This window comes from Apodemus sylvaticus, chromosome 19 (assembly GCF_947179515.1).
Source record: "Apodemus sylvaticus chromosome 19, mApoSyl1.1, whole genome shotgun sequence".
NCBI lineage: Eukaryota > Metazoa > Chordata > Mammalia > Rodentia > Muridae > Apodemus > Apodemus sylvaticus.
The window spans coordinates 1,186,190-1,202,810 of record NC_067490.1 but is presented as its reverse complement, the minus strand read 5'-3'; the positions used below and the strand labels follow the sequence as shown (position 1 = coordinate 1,202,810).

Here is a 16,621-nt window from a genome sequence, read left to right as displayed (position 1 = left end):
GGGTTCTATCCTCTGACATTCTTCCTGTTGCACAACAGAATCTATAGGGTGTTGTCTTTAATGCTGTAACAGAAGGCTGGGCATCCCTGAAATTTCCCCTCACACTGGAATGTAAAAGAACATTAAGTTGGCTCTTTTGCATATTGGTATGTTTTCCGTGGATGAACCAAAATTGTTATTATAGACAAAACTGAACATATCTGTATTCTCTTCAACCCTTGGAAATATACCCTATTATTGGAGGACAAACAGGCAACAGGATGGTGATTCCCTAGAGTAATCTCCTTGTCTTTAGTGCAGATAAGTTTCCATAATTGTGATTGCAGTTCATAACAGAAACTTGTACATGAAATGTGATATCTGGAACCCTGAGTGTTTATTCTAAATAGGAAATTTCCCTGTGACATCTGAGAACTGAGAATAAGGTCTTTGCCATCTCTGTCATTGTAGTAATGATTCTGTTCATTATTTTCTTTATGATTCACAATGGAGTTTCTCTCAGAACATCTGCCCTGTACGAACTGCAGCTGTGGTGATGGAATCTGCTGTCAGGTCGCAGGGCACTCTCACAGCTTGGGATTGTTATTTCCCTGGAGACATGACCTAAGACCTTGCCCCTTTCTTACCTCTAGTCTTCCTCTTCCATATCAGAAAAGTCATCATTGCTCCTATGAGCAGAGCTCCAAGAATCACAGCAATGACAACAAGCAAAAAGGGGATGGTCGGCTCAGGAGACTCTAGAAAGGAAATGAAGGGAAGCAGAGTGAAGACTCTGACCTTCAGCTCTCTAACTTGCCCCTGCTATAGCTGTCCCTGAAGACTCCCACTTTATCAGAAGAGTATCCATGCTCACTTTCAGTCCTTACCCCATCTCAGGGTCATGGGCTCAGGAAGCCCCTCATGATTCACATGACACTTGTATCTATGCTCTTCTCCAGAATGAACCACAACAGCTGCCCACTTCTGGAAGGTTCCGTCCCCTGAAGGCCTGGTCTCTGACACCTCCACGTGTGCGGTTTGATTGCTCTCATCTGTCACCCAGGTTAGGGTGATTTCAGCAGGGTAGAAGTTGAAGGCCCAGCACCTCAGAGTGATTTTTTTGTCGGGTCTGACCTTATGGATCACATGTATTTTAGGAGTGTCTTCAGGAAAAATCAGAAATTTAAGGTATTTGATATTCTTCCTGGGATCAATCAATGCACATGTAACTTTGTGTGAATACAGTAGAGTTAGCTTTAAGGAGAGGTACCAACCCCACACAGCAACCCAAACTCAGGATATGGGTGAGGTTATATATTCTTTGGAATATTTCAGAATCAGCATGAACCAGGACAGAGGAGGAAATTATGTATCTCTTTGTAGAAGTATTGCATTCTGGTTCTGACTGGGAGGAGATAGAAGACTCAAAAACACTGGGGTTAGACCTCAAAGTCATTGTACATGGACAGCAAACAGGCCTGAAAGCTATTGTGGTTCACAAATTAAATGGAAGAAACTGCTATTTAATTCATAGACTGAATTCTCCTGAAAGAATGTTTAACACTGGAGAGAGTCTCTTTCATATAGATTCAGGAAACCCACAAGCCCTCTTTCCCCTTTGATGCAAGACAGAGTTAGTATTCCAGCTTCTCCCTGGTGGGAAGAAATCCTCACCGAACAAGATCTACAGTCTCAGAACAGATGGGGCAGTGTGTGTTCTTACCTTTTCTTAGGAAAAACTCCTTTCCAAACTCCAGCTCTCTGAAGAGTACTTCCATACAAACACTGATCAGGTTAGTCTGAAAATTTTGTATAACACCTGATGATTCCCACTCTTTTCTGAGAAACTCAGCAACTTTGCCCACTGTGGTCCAAGTCCTCATGTCCTCATTCAGCCTCATGTAATCGTGGTCATTGAAGGATAGTTCAAGGACTCCATGACTGAAATCACTTTGAAGCAGGACATAGCAGCCATACCTCATCTGGATTGTGTGATATCCTGAACAAGAACCCACTTTCAGTCACTCCTACAGGCCCCAACACATGATAGGACCATGCAGAGAATTGGTCTCTTCTATATGCCCTCTCTAAGAGGACTGATTTGGTCTTAAAGTGGACAGAAATTCAGAATAGAGTCCTGTGGCTCTCTCAAGCCATAGGTCACATTTTCCCAGGGGAAATACTTAGATATAGACAACAGCATCTACCCCCATGGAGAGCTGTAAATTTGGGATTTCTGATTGGGGCTTACTCACCAGTTGCACTGTAGTTGTAGATTTGGAGCATTTTTTCCAGTAACATTCTGAAATTCAGAATTTGGTTCAGGACCTGGTCTGTGATTTCCTTCCAATACTCTTGTGTCTTTTGATCTCTCCATGGTGCACAGTGCTCCATCCTCTGAACACCTTCTCTATTGTTGAATCTCTCAAATTGTACGTCGTCCACAAAGGCAACACGGATGAACTGGGGCTCAGGCAACTCAGGCGAGGTAAAGAGAGCTTGATAAATCTCAACAAAGTGTGTACCTAGGTATAGTGAGTCTTTAGATGTTAACCCCACACTAGGACCCCATGGTGCTCCACAACACAGTCCCTAGGGAGACCTGGGATTAGGGAACTAGGAGTAGTGGTAGGATGTAAATGGAGAAGCGAATATAATTTCTGCCTGGGCAAGACAGAAGACTGAGTTTCCTGTTGCTCCACCCCTAGGAATGGAGTCCTTTGTTTGCTAAATTCTTTTCCCTATGGACAACCCCACTCACCTTCTGGATGTCTGCTCAGGGCCAGCAGAGCCTGCAGCAGCAGGAGCAAAGCCTCAGTCACAAAGGTCTTCATCCTGTTTGAAGAGTGGAGATGGAGACTCAGACTCTGCTATTTTCTGTTCATTTTATAATCTTGAAAGGAGGCGTCTGATTGGTTCCTCTTAAGAATTCCCAAAGGTAGTGATAGAGGCCGCTGGGGTTTGATGATGGAAAGATGAATGCCTGGAGGAGATCTCTCTAGGGCCCTCCCTTCTCAGCACAGATACAGCTCAGATACATTGCCATGAGGGAATTTCAGTCTTGGATTCTTAGATTTCTTAAGCTTCAATGGCCCAATTAAATCTCAATGAATGGTGACCTGAGGACATGAAATTCAGTTGGCAGGACAGCTGAGAGGCTCAGACTGTTGGACATTACCCTGTGGCCATCAGTCACAAGGGCCAGGCCCCTAGTGTTCTGGCTAGATTCCACCTTCCAGGCACCTGGCTATAGCCAGGTAGCCTGGCCCACCGTAAAAGGAACTGTTTGGCCCCTTCTCCCTCTCTTGCCTTTTTCTCTTGCCCACACTCTCTCCCTTTTCTCTTGCCCCTTCTCCCCATCTCTTCCCATTCTTCTAACCTCTTTCCACATGGTCAGGGCCAGCTCTTGCTCCCCCCCCCCCATCTTTTCTTTCTCTCTTTACTTCTCTATCTCTTTTCCTTTTCCTACTTTTCTATATTAAAGCTTTTAAAACCATGGGCTGTCTCTTCACTAATCCGCCATGTTGCAGAAATGGAACGGGCCTCAGCTTCTCCAGCTGCCCTCTTCATATGCAGTCTTCCATTACGTTTATCTGAGTCTGCAGTCACAGTTCTGGACACTTATCTGAGATAAGAATCAGGAGTTTTTCTAAGCCTGCTGAATCCTGCTACTTCCGTGACCTCTAATAAAAGGGTATATTTCATTGCTATTAGTAGAGTGAGTGATGTCCAGGAATCTTCAGTTTATTAGTAACTAAAAATTAAAATAAAAGGGGGAAGAATTAAAATGGGGTATGGAGACTCCTAATACCTATATTTAGTGCATGCCAGAGTCTGGAAGATGAACCTGGAGAGTCACAAGGAGTCTCTGGATAGCTAGTTTGGTTTTATTCCAAATATGCCCACACCTAGTCAAGTCCTTTTACTGCTCTTCACTCTTTTGTTTTGGCAGATCCTAGCTTATTATACTTATCAGAAACAAAGATTCGACACTGAAACTCCTGATGACAGTAACTCCATGGGAATGTGTGTGGTCAAGGCTCCATGTCTTTGTGGTGCATTTAGAGAAATATGCCTGTTGCTGTCTGAAACTAGAGACAACCCAAGGAGAATGACAGTAGACTCAAACTCAGTACTGAAGACAGTTCTCATTCCATGGAGGTACAAAAAAGAAATACAGACAAGGCAGGGATGCCCACTTCCTGAGGACGGAGTACAATATAACACACAGGGATAGTCCACTAGAATGCACAAGGGGTAAGACTCTGCAAGTTGAGTAATAGCTCTCTGAAGTAAGGCATGGTTTATAAAGCAATCAAAAATATTAGCAAGGTAAAGTAGGAAATTTTACAAACCAAAACAACAAAAAAGATGTTCTTGTTTCATGAATGGGGATTAGTAGGTTATATAAAGTGCCGATCCTGTGAGAAGTAGTTACCAGAGGCCTGTTTAAGATGGAGATCTTCAAAATGTTGGAGTAAAGTGTTTCCAAACATTTTAACAGGAAGAATTGGAGTAAGGGTGGGCATTTGTGGCTGACAGATGACCCACTGATAACGAGCACTGACTGCTCTTCCAGGAGACCTGGGTTTAATTCCTAGCACCTGCATATTGACACACAACCATCTAACTCCGGTTACAGGGCATCTGAAGACCTTTCCAGACCTCCACAGACACCAGGGTGTTGTTATATACTGTCTATTGTAATGGTATTTGCTGGCTTCCAAGACATGGGGTCTGCTTGTAGCACCTGGAACCCTGCTCCCAAGTTAATTGTGATTGGTGAATAAAGGTGTTGTTAGCCAATAGATGGGCAGAAGAGACATAGGTGGAGGGGAAGTTTTGTGGGCTGTGGGAGAGAGGGCCTTTAAGAGAGAAGAAAAGAGAGAAGCCAACATGGATGAAGAATGACATGGAGGAGTGACAATGAGAGCAGCCATGGGCTAAAGGCCAGGAGAGTGGCCCGAGAGCTGCCCAACTGTGTGAAGAGCTGCCCCATGGAACATAGTTAATGCTAAGTCATAACTTCAGATGAGCAAAAGCAGATTCAAACAGCAGAGATGGTAGGCAGCTGTCCATTTGTTGTACTTCACAAGGCATATTTTAAAATATAAAAGGTGTGTGTCTTTCATCCCGGGATATAAATGATCAATGGTGGAGAAAAAGCCCTGGGCCAGGATTTTATTATTATTTTTTTTTGTTAATTTTTTATTTATTGAAAAGGGAATAAAAAGGAAGTAAAAAAACTTTATGATAAAATTAAAGATTTATATGAAAAAATATTTCAGGTAAACATGTTAAAATGGACAATTTTCGTGGAAAATTAAGGATGGAAAATTAAAGTGGTAGACATGTAAAACAATGCTAAATTAATTGAAATACGGGATAGAAACATTTTATGATAGAATTGAAGATTTTCGTGGAAAATATTTCTGATAAAATTGTAGAAAAATGTAGAAAAACATGTTAGAATTGAAGATTGTCATGGAAATTTTATATAGATATAATAATGGTAGGCATAAAAGTGTTCATAAATTGATTAAAAGTAGAATTATGAACATTTTCTGATAAACTTGAAGATTTACATGGAAAATATTTCTGATAAAATTGTAGAAATATATAGAAAAACATGTTAAAATTAAAGATTATCATGGAAATTATATAGATATAATGATAGGCATAAAGATAATTCTAAGTTGATTGAAGGTGGAATTATAAACATTTTCAGAAAACATTGAAGATTTACTTGGAAAATATTTCTGGTAAAATTCAAGAAATAAATAGACAAACACATTAAAATTGACTATTTCGTGGAAAATTTTACATAAAGAATGGTTGATGTAAAAACTCTTTCTAAATTGATTGAAGGTAGAATTAGAAACATTTACATTGAAAACATTTCTGGTAAAATAGAGGAAGTCTATAGAAAGACATATTAAAAGAGAAGGTTGTGATAAAAAATAATGCAGATAAACTGGTAGACATAAAAGAAATTACTAAATTAATTAAAAGGAGAATTGCAAACATTTTCTGATATAATTGAAGCTTTACATGAGAAATATTTTATTAGTCTATGTCTTTTTATTGGGGAGTTGAGTCCATTGTTGCTAAGAGATATTAAGGAATAGTGATTGTTGCATCTGTTATTTTTGATGGTATTTTTATGTTTGTGTGGGTATCTTCTTTTGGGTTTGTTGGAAGAAGATTACTTTCTTGCTTTGTCTAGGGTGTAGTTTCCCTCTTTATACTGGCATTTTCCATCTATTATCCTTTGTAGGGCTGGATTTGTGGGCAGATATTGTGTAAATTTGGTTTTATCATGGAATATTTTGTTTTCTTCATCTATGATAATTGAGAGTTTTGCTGGGTACAGTAGCCTGGGCTGGCATTTGTGTTCTCTTAGGGTCTATATGAGGTCTGCCCAGGATCTTCTAGCTTTCATCGTCTCTGGTGAGAAGTCTGGTGTGATTCTGATAGGCTTGCCTTTATAAGTTACTTGTCCTTTTTCTCTTACTGCTTTTAATATTCTTTATTTGTTTAGTGAATTTGGTGTTTTGATTATTATGTGCCAGGAGGATTTTCTGTTCTGGTCCAGTCTGTTTGGAGTTCTGAAGGCTTCGTGTATATTCATGGGCATCTCTTTCTCTAGGTTAGGGACATTTTCTTCTACAATTTTGTTGAAGATATTTACTGGGTCTTTAAGATGTAAATTCTCTCTCTCTTCTATACCTATAATCCTTAGGTTTGGTCTTCTCAATGTGTCCTGGAGTTCCTGGATGTTTTGAGTTACCAGCTTTATGCATTTTGCATTTTCTTTGACTGTTTAGTCAGTGTTTTCTATGGTATCTTGAGCATCTGAGGTTCTTTCTTCTATCTCTTGTATTCTGTTGTTGATGCTTGCATCTATGACTCCTGAATTCTTTCTAAGGTTTTCTATCTCCAGAGATGTCTCACTTTATGATTTCTTTATTGTTTCTACTTCCACTTTTAGCTCCTGGATGGTTTCGTTCAGTTCCTTCACTTGATACTGTTATTCTTCTTCTTTCTTTCTTTATTTACCTTCCAACCATTGCTCCCCACAGCTAGTCCTCCCGCCAACAGTTCCTCATCCTTTTGCTTCCTCCCCCACCAGTCAACTCCATTACCTGGGGCCTCATGTCTCTTGAGGATCAGTTGAGGATTTTTAATACTTAATGCTACAGCAGGCACAATCAGACAGTATGGACAAACGTGGAGAAAAAGCAGCCATACACATAATAAAAGTGAAATTTTAATTAAAGGGAAAGAAGGAGAAGAGAAGAGCACATACAAAAACTGAAAGCACCCAGTAAAAACCGGAAGGTTATATAAAAAAACAACCACTTCTTATAAGGCTCATCACATCAGTGGCCAAAGCTATTTTTCAAATACCCTGCTGAGCTGGTCCATTGTTCTCTGCCTAGTGAAGCTCACCATCCCAGCTCTCCCTGTAATGGGAGAGTAAGCCTATCTCAAATGTTTGCAGAAATCTGCATGTCTTACAAATAACCTGCCACAGAATATGAACCAGGGCTGTAGGAGGCCAGCCTCAGAGGAAAGAACACAGAAATAGCACAGATGGGGGCTGGAGAGAAGGCCCAGTGGTTAAAAGCATTGACTGCTCTGCAGAGGTCACTGAGTTCAATTCCCAGCAACCACACGGTGGCTCACAACCATCTGTAATGGGATCCAATGCCTTCTTCTGATGTGTCTGAAGACAGTGACAAACATAAAATATATAAATAAATCTTTAGAAAAATAAAACATATGCTATGTTTAAAAAAAGAAAGAAAAAGGAAAAAAAAAGAAAAAGAAAAAGAAAAAGAAAAAGCACAGCTGGTAGGAGCCTGAAGCCAACATGAAATGGGACCCTTCTGACCTCCTGGGACCTGCAAATATTCACAAGGCTGGGTGGTGAACAGAGCAGAGTTCTGGACATGATGGTTGATGCAGGAATCCAGGAAGGGGCAGATAAAATACAAAGCCTGGAGGGTCTGGAAATTCTAGGACCAAGGCTAGGATTCACTTGCATGTGCTGGTTCTGTGAAGTCCTTGCAGAGTCACAGCAAGGTTCTTTTTCTGAAGACCTGCACTTATAGCATGGCTGCCAACAGCAACAGGGGCTAGGAATGACAAGTTCTTCCTAAAATGATGTTATTGATTTAGTGTACAATGTTTCTCATTCACAGTACAAGTTTGAGATTTTGTATGAGGTCGACTGGCTTCTCTAAGAATTACTCTGGAAGGTACAGAGACTTGGAGGATCATGGAAAGATTAACTACTAAGAGCCAAATCTCCAAAGACATACTTCCCTGCTGCAGATGCAGCTCTGGCTCTGGTATCCTGGCAGCAGTGTCTTGGGACCAGTTAGTTACCCTGATGCCTATACCTGTCCTGTTGACATTCATATGTGTCCTTGGCTAGGGCTGGTGTGGCAGACAAAATCAAGAAAGGAAAAGAAAGCAAAAGCCTCTGTCTCTCAATGAATGTACAGTTCCCTGTTTTGATGTGTGATTCATGACCTCATGGTCCTGTCATGTATTTTTAAGTGGTATGCTGAGGCCACCTGTGATAACCTGTGATAACCTTCCTAGTGATAACTTCCACAGATCTTTAAAGAGGGGTCAAGAAATATAGAACGTACTTGGCTGCTCAGTCAGTAGCCATGCATACCATGTCCCAAGAAGGCCAAGACTTGTAAGTGAAGGAGCTGAGAAAGATGATGTATTACTGACAGGTCTCTGAGGATTCCCAACTCAAAAAATCTGAAAGGTCTCACTATAACACTGGGCTAAACTTCCACATACACTAAAGACCCATACATGTAGCAAAATACTCTTCACATTCACAGCGACCTTGTACAAATGTCAACCACCCATTTTATCTTTTACTTGGGTTCTATGTAGAACATTGTCACATCTGTGTACACATGGGCATCTTTCATTAGGTATGATTTTATCTTCTTGCCATAGTTTGGATCTGTGGTCTGAGGGAGCTTGCATGGCTCTACAGCTGTTACAGGGTAGGCTGGAAACAGGAAGCTATGATCCTGCAGAATGAGAAAGCTTTTTGTCCCCTCAGTTTTTCCCTCCTTGCTGAATCAAAGGTCTGTGAGGTCAAATGTGGCTTAGAATTCATGTTTTTGCCAGAAGTTTGGCACTATGCTCCATGTATAGAATGGGTTCTAGAACATGCTGGGAGAAGATCTACAGTCCTGAGCTGGAGAAGGCGTTTCAGTACACACATGAGAGATAAGGTCTCCATCAAATTCACTAGCAACCTTTCTTTCCTCATCCAGACTCCACATTTAGGAAGTCTGCTTCTCACATTTACTTCTTAGTAAGTGATAGAGGATCTGCCAGGTGAGTCAACATCTTCCAGTCCCTGGGATCCAGCAAAGGAAAGCAGGGAAAATTCCAACCCTGGGATTGGAATGATGACTTAGGTTGTAAAAGTGCTTATTGCTCATGCAGTGGACTTGAGCTCAGTTCCTAGCATCATCAAAGGTATAATTGTTATTAAAGGCCCATGGGATTAGATGACATCTTCTGGGTATCACAGCCATCTCCAATAGATCACCATGTACCAGACACACACACAAGCGTACACATAAGTAAAAACTGGAAGTAAGCATAAAAACCAGTGCCCTCTCTCAAAAACAAGTTTGCAGTAGTCGTGAAGTTGCCATCCATCATTAATTATGGTTTCTTCAGTCTGCTTTTCTATTGCTGTGACAAAGCCCCATTACAAAACCACCTTGAAGAAGCAAGATTTATTTCACCTGTCAAGTCCCAGGTCACATTTTACCACTGAGAACGTTAGCCCAGGAACTCAAGGCAGGAACATAAAGGCAGAACCATTCCATGGAGAACTGCTGCTTACTGGCTTCTTCAACCTGCTTTTATATACAATCCAGGAACACCTGCCCAGCAGTGAGTTGGGCTCTTCCATAGCAATAAAAATCTAGAAAATACCTTACAGACCTGCATAAGGGTAACCTGTTGATGGTATTTTCTTCAGTGAGGTTACATTTTTGTGTAAATCTACCAAGTGTCTAATTGACAAGGGCAGAGCAACAGAGAGAACAATGTCAGGACGAGAAATGTTCCCGTAGGCTCAACTGTTTCCTCACTTGGTCTCCTGTGGGTGACGCTTTTTGTCTCATGTGGCAGGGCACACAGTGTGGGCTTGTTGTTCCAATGGAGACATGAACTCAGACCCTGCCCCTTCCTTACCTTTAGACTTCTTCCTTATCAGAACAGTCACCACTGCTCCTGTAAGCAGAGCTCTAAAAACCAGAGCAGTAACAATAGCCATGATGGGTATGGTGGACTGAGGAGACTCTGGGAAGGGAAAGAAATGAAAGCAAGCATGAGGCCTCTGACCTCCAGCTCTGAGTCTCGATCCTTCTCCAGTTCTCACAAAGACTCCCACTCTCTGAATAGTCTCTTTACTCACACTAGTCCTTACCTCTTCTCAGGGTGAGTGAATCGGGCAGCCTGTCATGATTCACATGATGTCTGTATTTCTTCAGTAGGAACCACCACTGAAGGTTCTTCTAGAAGGTTTCATGCCCTGCAGGCCTGATCTCTGCCACCTTCCTGTCTTGTGTCTCATTGCTTCCATCCTTCTGCCTGGTCAGGGTGATTTCAGCAGGGTAGACGTTCAGGGCCCAGTACCTCAGGGTGATTTTCCTTCAGATCTGACCTTATGGGTCACATGTATTTTGGGCAGATCTAAGGTAAACTTGAAAATTTAAGCTATTTTGCATTCCTCCTGGCAATCCATCAAAGCTCATGAAACCTTGTGAATGTGGCTGGCTTGAAAGAGAGGTGCCAACCCCACAGAGTAGCCTAAACTCAGAACATTGATGGAGTAATCTATTCCTTAATAAGTTTCAGAATCATCATGAGCCAGCACAGACAAGGAGATACTGGATCTTACTCTACAAATATGGACTTTGGGCTCTGAGTGGGTGGAGATGAAAGACTCAGAAAAACACTGGTCAGACCACTAAGTGACAGAGATGTTCAGTGACCAGGCCGGAGAGGTTCACAACACAAGTGGAAGGAACTGCTGCCTAATTTACAGACTGAACTGTGCAGAGAGAAGGCTTAGCCGTCTGGAGAGTCCCTCTCTCTAACTGAATCCAGAAACAGACAAGCCCTCTTCTCCCTTGGATTGAGGAGTGAGTTAGTATTCCAGCTGCTCCCTGCTGAGGAGGGATCCTTAAGGTGCAAGAGCTCCAGTCTCAGAGCAGATGGGGTAGTTTACATCCTTACCTGTTCTCTGCAAAGTCTCCTTCCCATAGTACATCACTTCAAGGATAGACTCCACTCCTTTAACCTCCAAGCAACGCTGAGGTCCTGCCTCAGCACGAGGAGGGTCCTGAGAGAGGCAGGAATGGGAACTGCACTGATTCAATAATGACTCGGTGTCAGTAGTTGCTGCAAGCTATTACTTCAGGTACTGTCCCTGTTCCCTGACAATTCTCAGTCTTCACAAGTTGTGCAAAACCTGACCCCTCCAGCTCTTTCCTGGGCATCTCAGAAATTTTATCAACTGTTGTCAAGCTGTACAGGTGCTCATTCAGTGCAATATCATTTTGGCCATTGATGATTAATTCTAGGAATCTGTAAATGGATTACTCTCCAGGAAGCACATCACAGCCATACCTCCTCTGGATTGTGTCATATCCTGGAAAAGCCCTCACTCTCAACCACTCCAACAGGCCAGGTCCCATGGTGTGGCCATCCTGTCCCAGCCTTTCTTAGTGGACAGATTTGGATTTTAACTGTGTAGAAACCCAGGTCAGTGTCTTGAGCTATGTGCCTGCTAGTTACCACTGGTCACATTTTCTGGGGGTAACACATTCGAGATATACTTGGGAGACCCCACGGGAAGTTTAAAGTTTGGTATTTCTGATTTGGTAGTAGATGTGGAAAACTTTCTTCATCATTTCTTTCAAGAACTGGTTTCTCTCAGGATGCTCAGTGTTACCTCTTTCCAAACCTCTGGCTTCTGCTAATCCGTTCATGGTACCTGGTGCTCTACCCTTTGACTCTTTGATCTGCTGTTGAGTCCTAGGATCTGTCTATCATCCACATAATGGGTAGAGATAAACAGGAGCTCCAAGATGTGCTAGGAAGGTTTGTAAAAATCTCAAAGACTGTGAGCCTAGATACAGTGGAACTTTAGGTGTCAAATCTCTGCCCAGAACCCAATGCCAGTCCACAGCTCTGTTCCTGAAGAAGCGAGGGATCAGGGGGAAAGATGGAGAAGGGAACAGAAGTTCTGGCTGGGCTAGGGAAGACATAAGCTTTCCAGGTGCTATGCCCATAGGGGTAGAGTCCCTTGCTTCCCCAGGTTAGGTCCCTTTCGTTCAGATTCTCACACTCACCCTTTGGATACTTGATGAAAGCCAGGTTGACCATGAGCAGCAGGATAGCCTGGGGCACAAGGGCTCCATCCTGTGGTTGAGTGCAGACTGAGTCTGCTAGTAAGTGTTCAGATTGCACTTTATAATCTTGAAATGGAGGAGGCTGATTGACTTCTCTAAGAATTCCCAATGGTAGAATAATGGGTAGTTGGTTTGGTTCATAGAAAGATGGGCTTCTGGAATTAGTCTCTAAGGCCATGTCCCTCACCCCAACTCAGATCATAGTTCTGGGGCCTGGGCTCCTAGGAGCAGTGAGTGATAAGACAAGTTGTTTACTCTGATGCTTGTTCTCCTGACCATGCTGACAATGTCCTTTGAGGCAATCTGAAAGGCCATTGAGTCAGCAATGCTCAACAATTGAGATGTCAGTAGACAGGCTCAGCCTTCCAAGGTATTCATAATTGGGCGAATCTATTTTTAACACAATAAAACTTAAATTTTGAGATGCTGACTTTACTGAACTTATTAATAAAGTGCATATGAACTGATTTTTTTTTTACAAATAGTCACAACTATTTTCCTAAATACAATCACAAGACACAATAAAAATAATGTCTGCTGATTTTATCTTCATATTTCCCATTAAAATTTCTTTGAAATTTTAATCATTTTTTTATTCACTTTACATCCCAATAGTCACACAGTCCCTCCACTATACCCCTCCCCCTCTCCTCTCAGATCTCGGATGCCTCTCCTCAGTTTATACCCACCCTGGTGAATCAAGTCTCTGAAGGGTTAGGAGTATCCTCGCCCTCTGAGGCCAGACAAGGCAGCCCAGTTAGAGGAACATATTCCACAGACAGACATTAGTTTTAGAGATAGTTCCTCCAGTTATTGGAGTACCCATATGAAGATTGAGTTCTGCTACATATATACAGGGGCCTATGTCCAGCCCATTTTACTCTTTCCTTTGGTTCAGTCTCTTAGTTCTGTTTGACTCTGTGGTCAAGACTCTGTGGTCTTCCTGTGGAGTTTCTATCTCCTTCAGGGACCTCAGTTCTTCTCCTAAATCTTCCATAAGAGTCCCCAAGCTCCATCCAATGTTTGCCTGTGGGTCTCTGTGTCAGTTTCAGTCAGCTGCTGGATGGAGCCTCTCAGAGGACAGTCACTCTAGGCTCCTGACTACAAGCATCACAGAGTGTTATTGGTAGAGTCAGCAATTGGTGCTTACTCATGGGATGGGTCTCAAGTTAGGGCAGATATTGGGTGGACCTTCCCTCAGTCCCTGCTCTATCCTCTGTCTCTGCATTTCTTGTAGACACAATAAATTTGAGGTGGAAAATACTGTGGTTGGGTAAGTGTCCTTATTGCTAAAATGGGGTTCCTCCTGGCAGCAGGAGGTGGCCTCTTCATGTTACACATCCCCACTGCTATGAGTCTCACATAAGGTCACCCTCACTCATTTTTTTTAAAGAGTTTTTTTTAACTTTAAATATCTCCCTAAAGCTATAGTCTATAAATCTTAGCGCACATATTTTTTTTAAATATTTTTTATTTTCTATATTCTTTGTTTACATTCCAAATGATTTCCCCTTTCCCAGTTCCCCCCTCCCCATATGGCCCATAAGCCTTCTTCTCTCCACCCATTCTCCAATCACCTCCCTCCTTTTTCTCTGGCGGGAGCCTTCCAGTCTCCACTCTCACTCATTGATTCCTGGTAGCATCCCCTATCCCAGATCTCTGGTGTATCCTTGAGATTTCCCCCACCACCACCCTCATGATGATGCACATTTCCATTTATTCTCCTGGCCCTGTGACCTTCTCTCCTGTTTCTCCCCACACCTGATTCTGAAACTCCTCATTCCCCTCCCTGTCTGCTCTCCCTTCCAGTTCCCTCCCCCAATCTGTCACCTATGATTATTTTATTGTCCCTACTAAGTGAGATTCTATCAACCTCTCATGAGCCTTCCTTCTTATTTAGCTTCTGGGTCTGTGGAATGTATTGTGGGAAACTTGTAATTTATAATTAGAGTCCACTTGTATTTTGGGTCTGGGTTTCTTCAATCAGAATGATATTCTTACGTTCCATCCATTTGCCTGCAATAGTCATGATGTCTTTAAGAGCTGAATAGTATACTCCAGTGTGTAGATGTACCACTAGGTCGTATCAGTTTTTGGCCTTTATGAATAAAACTTCTGTGAACATAGTTGAGTAAGTATCTCTGTGGTGTAGTAGGGTATCTTTTGGGTATATGCCCAGGAGTTTCCTAGCAGTGTCTTAAGGTAGAATTATTCCCAGTTTTTTGAGAAACCACCACATTGATTTCCAAAGTGGTTGCACACGATTACACGCCCACCCAGAAAGGAGTGATCCCCTTGCTCCACATCCTCACCAGCATGTTTTATCACTTGAGATTTTCATCTTAGCCATTCTGACATGTATAAGATAGAATGTCACCATCAGTTTTGTTTGCATCTCCCTGATGACTAAGGATAGAGAACATTTCTGTAAGTGCTTCATTGCCATTCGAGATCCCTCTGTTGAGAATTCTCAGTTTACCTCTGTGCCCTTTTAAAAATTGGGTTATTTGGGTTGTTGGTGTCTAACTTTTTGAGTTCTTTATATATTTGGGATATTATCCCTCTGGCAGATGTAGAGTTGGTGAAGATTCTTTCCCAATCTGTAGTCTGATGTTTTTTGTCTTATTGGCACTGTCCTTTAAGGCCTTCCAGAAGCTTTGCAGTTTCATGAGTTCCTGTTTATCAATTGATGATCTTAGAACTGGAACCTTTGGTGTTCTGTTCAGGAAGTTGTCTCCTGTGCCAGTGAGTTCCAGCTCTTCCCCACTTTCTGTTCTATTAGATTTATTTTATCTAGTTTTACATTGAGGTCTTTGATCCACTTGGACTTGAATTTTGTGCAGGGTGATAGATATAGATCTATTTGCATTCTTCTCCATGAAGACATCCAGTTAGACCAGCATTATTTGTGGAAGACACTTCCTTATTCCCATTGTATGGTTTTACCTTGTTTGATATACATCAGATACCCATAGGTATGTGGGTTTATTTTAAGGACTTTGATTCAATTCTATTTATTGTATACCAATACCTAGCAATTTTCATTACTATTGGTCTGTAGTACAGCTTGAGGTCAGGAATGGTGACTCAAAATTTCTTTCATTGTTCAGGATTGTTTTAGTCATCCTGGGTTTTTTGTTCTTCTATGTAAAATTGAGAATTGCTCTTTTAAGTCTATAAAGAATTGCATTGAAATTTTATAGGGAATTGCATTGAATCTGTTGATGGCTTTTGTTAACATGGCCGTTTTCACTATGTTAGTCTTACTAATCTAAGAACACAGAAGTTTTTTCCATCATCTGATATCTTCCTCAATTTCTTTCTTCAGCATTTCAAGTTCTTATCACATAGGTCTTCTACTTGCCTATTTAGAGTTACACCACGAAATTTTACATTATTGATGGACAATGTGATGAATGATATTTCCCTAATTTCCCACCTGTCCTGTTTATCATATAATAAGGGTTGCTGATTTTTTTTTTATTAATTTTGTATCTGCCACTTTGCTGAATATGTTTATTAGCTGTCGGAGTGCTCTAGTAGAACTTTTGGGATCGTTTATATATACCATCATATCATCTGTCTGCCATGTGACTTGGGTGTTAGGAATTGAGCTCAGATCTAATGGTTTCAAGGGAATCACTGTAGAGAGTGAGTTGTGAACACAGACCTGACACTAACTACAACAGTTTAAGCCTGTAGTTAAGACACTGAATGCCTTCTAACCTTGGTTCCTCTTATATTCTGATGCTTGCTTCAGACATGGGCTTATTTTATTTAGTGACTGAGAAGTAAACTCAGAAGGCTCTGGCAGAAGGGAAGAGATACTAATGAAGCACTGTAGTGCCTGTCTCTATGGATACTAGCTTTCTGAAACAAGGGGCTTGATTAAATTTGAATTTTCTCAGTAATATCATGAGGAAGGAATAGAAGGAGCTAAGCCTGCTGCCAGCCAGAGGGAAACTTGTTTCAGGAAAGAGAGTCTAGAAAATTCTGACCATCTTGTCAGATCATCTCCCAGGAAATAATGAATCCCAGCCTATGATGTTTCAAGGCTCCTGCCTTGTATTTGAGCATCCTAAAGATGACAGTGGTGTTTTGGGGGGTGATGGGAGTCATTGAACGTCTTGTTCCTATTGCCATCATGACCGCATTAAGTAGTG

At 41.7% G+C, this 16,621-nt stretch overlaps 1 protein-coding gene across 1 annotated transcript; it reads right to left on the bottom strand.

Annotated features, from left to right (window-relative positions):
- Positions 1-603: 603 nt before the first annotated feature.
- LOC127669769 (HLA class I histocompatibility antigen, A alpha chain-like) lies at positions 604-2,813 on the bottom strand. The gene is made up of 5 exons (XM_052163977.1): positions 2,741-2,813; positions 2,235-2,504; positions 1,703-1,978; positions 867-1,142; positions 604-737 (listed from the first exon to the last, which is right to left on the bottom strand). Exons 1-5 carry the CDS (start codon positions 2,811-2,813, stop codon positions 604-606), a joined length of 1,029 nt encoding a protein of 342 aa, XP_052019937.1.
- Between the last annotated feature and the right edge of the window lie 13,808 nt (positions 2,814-16,621).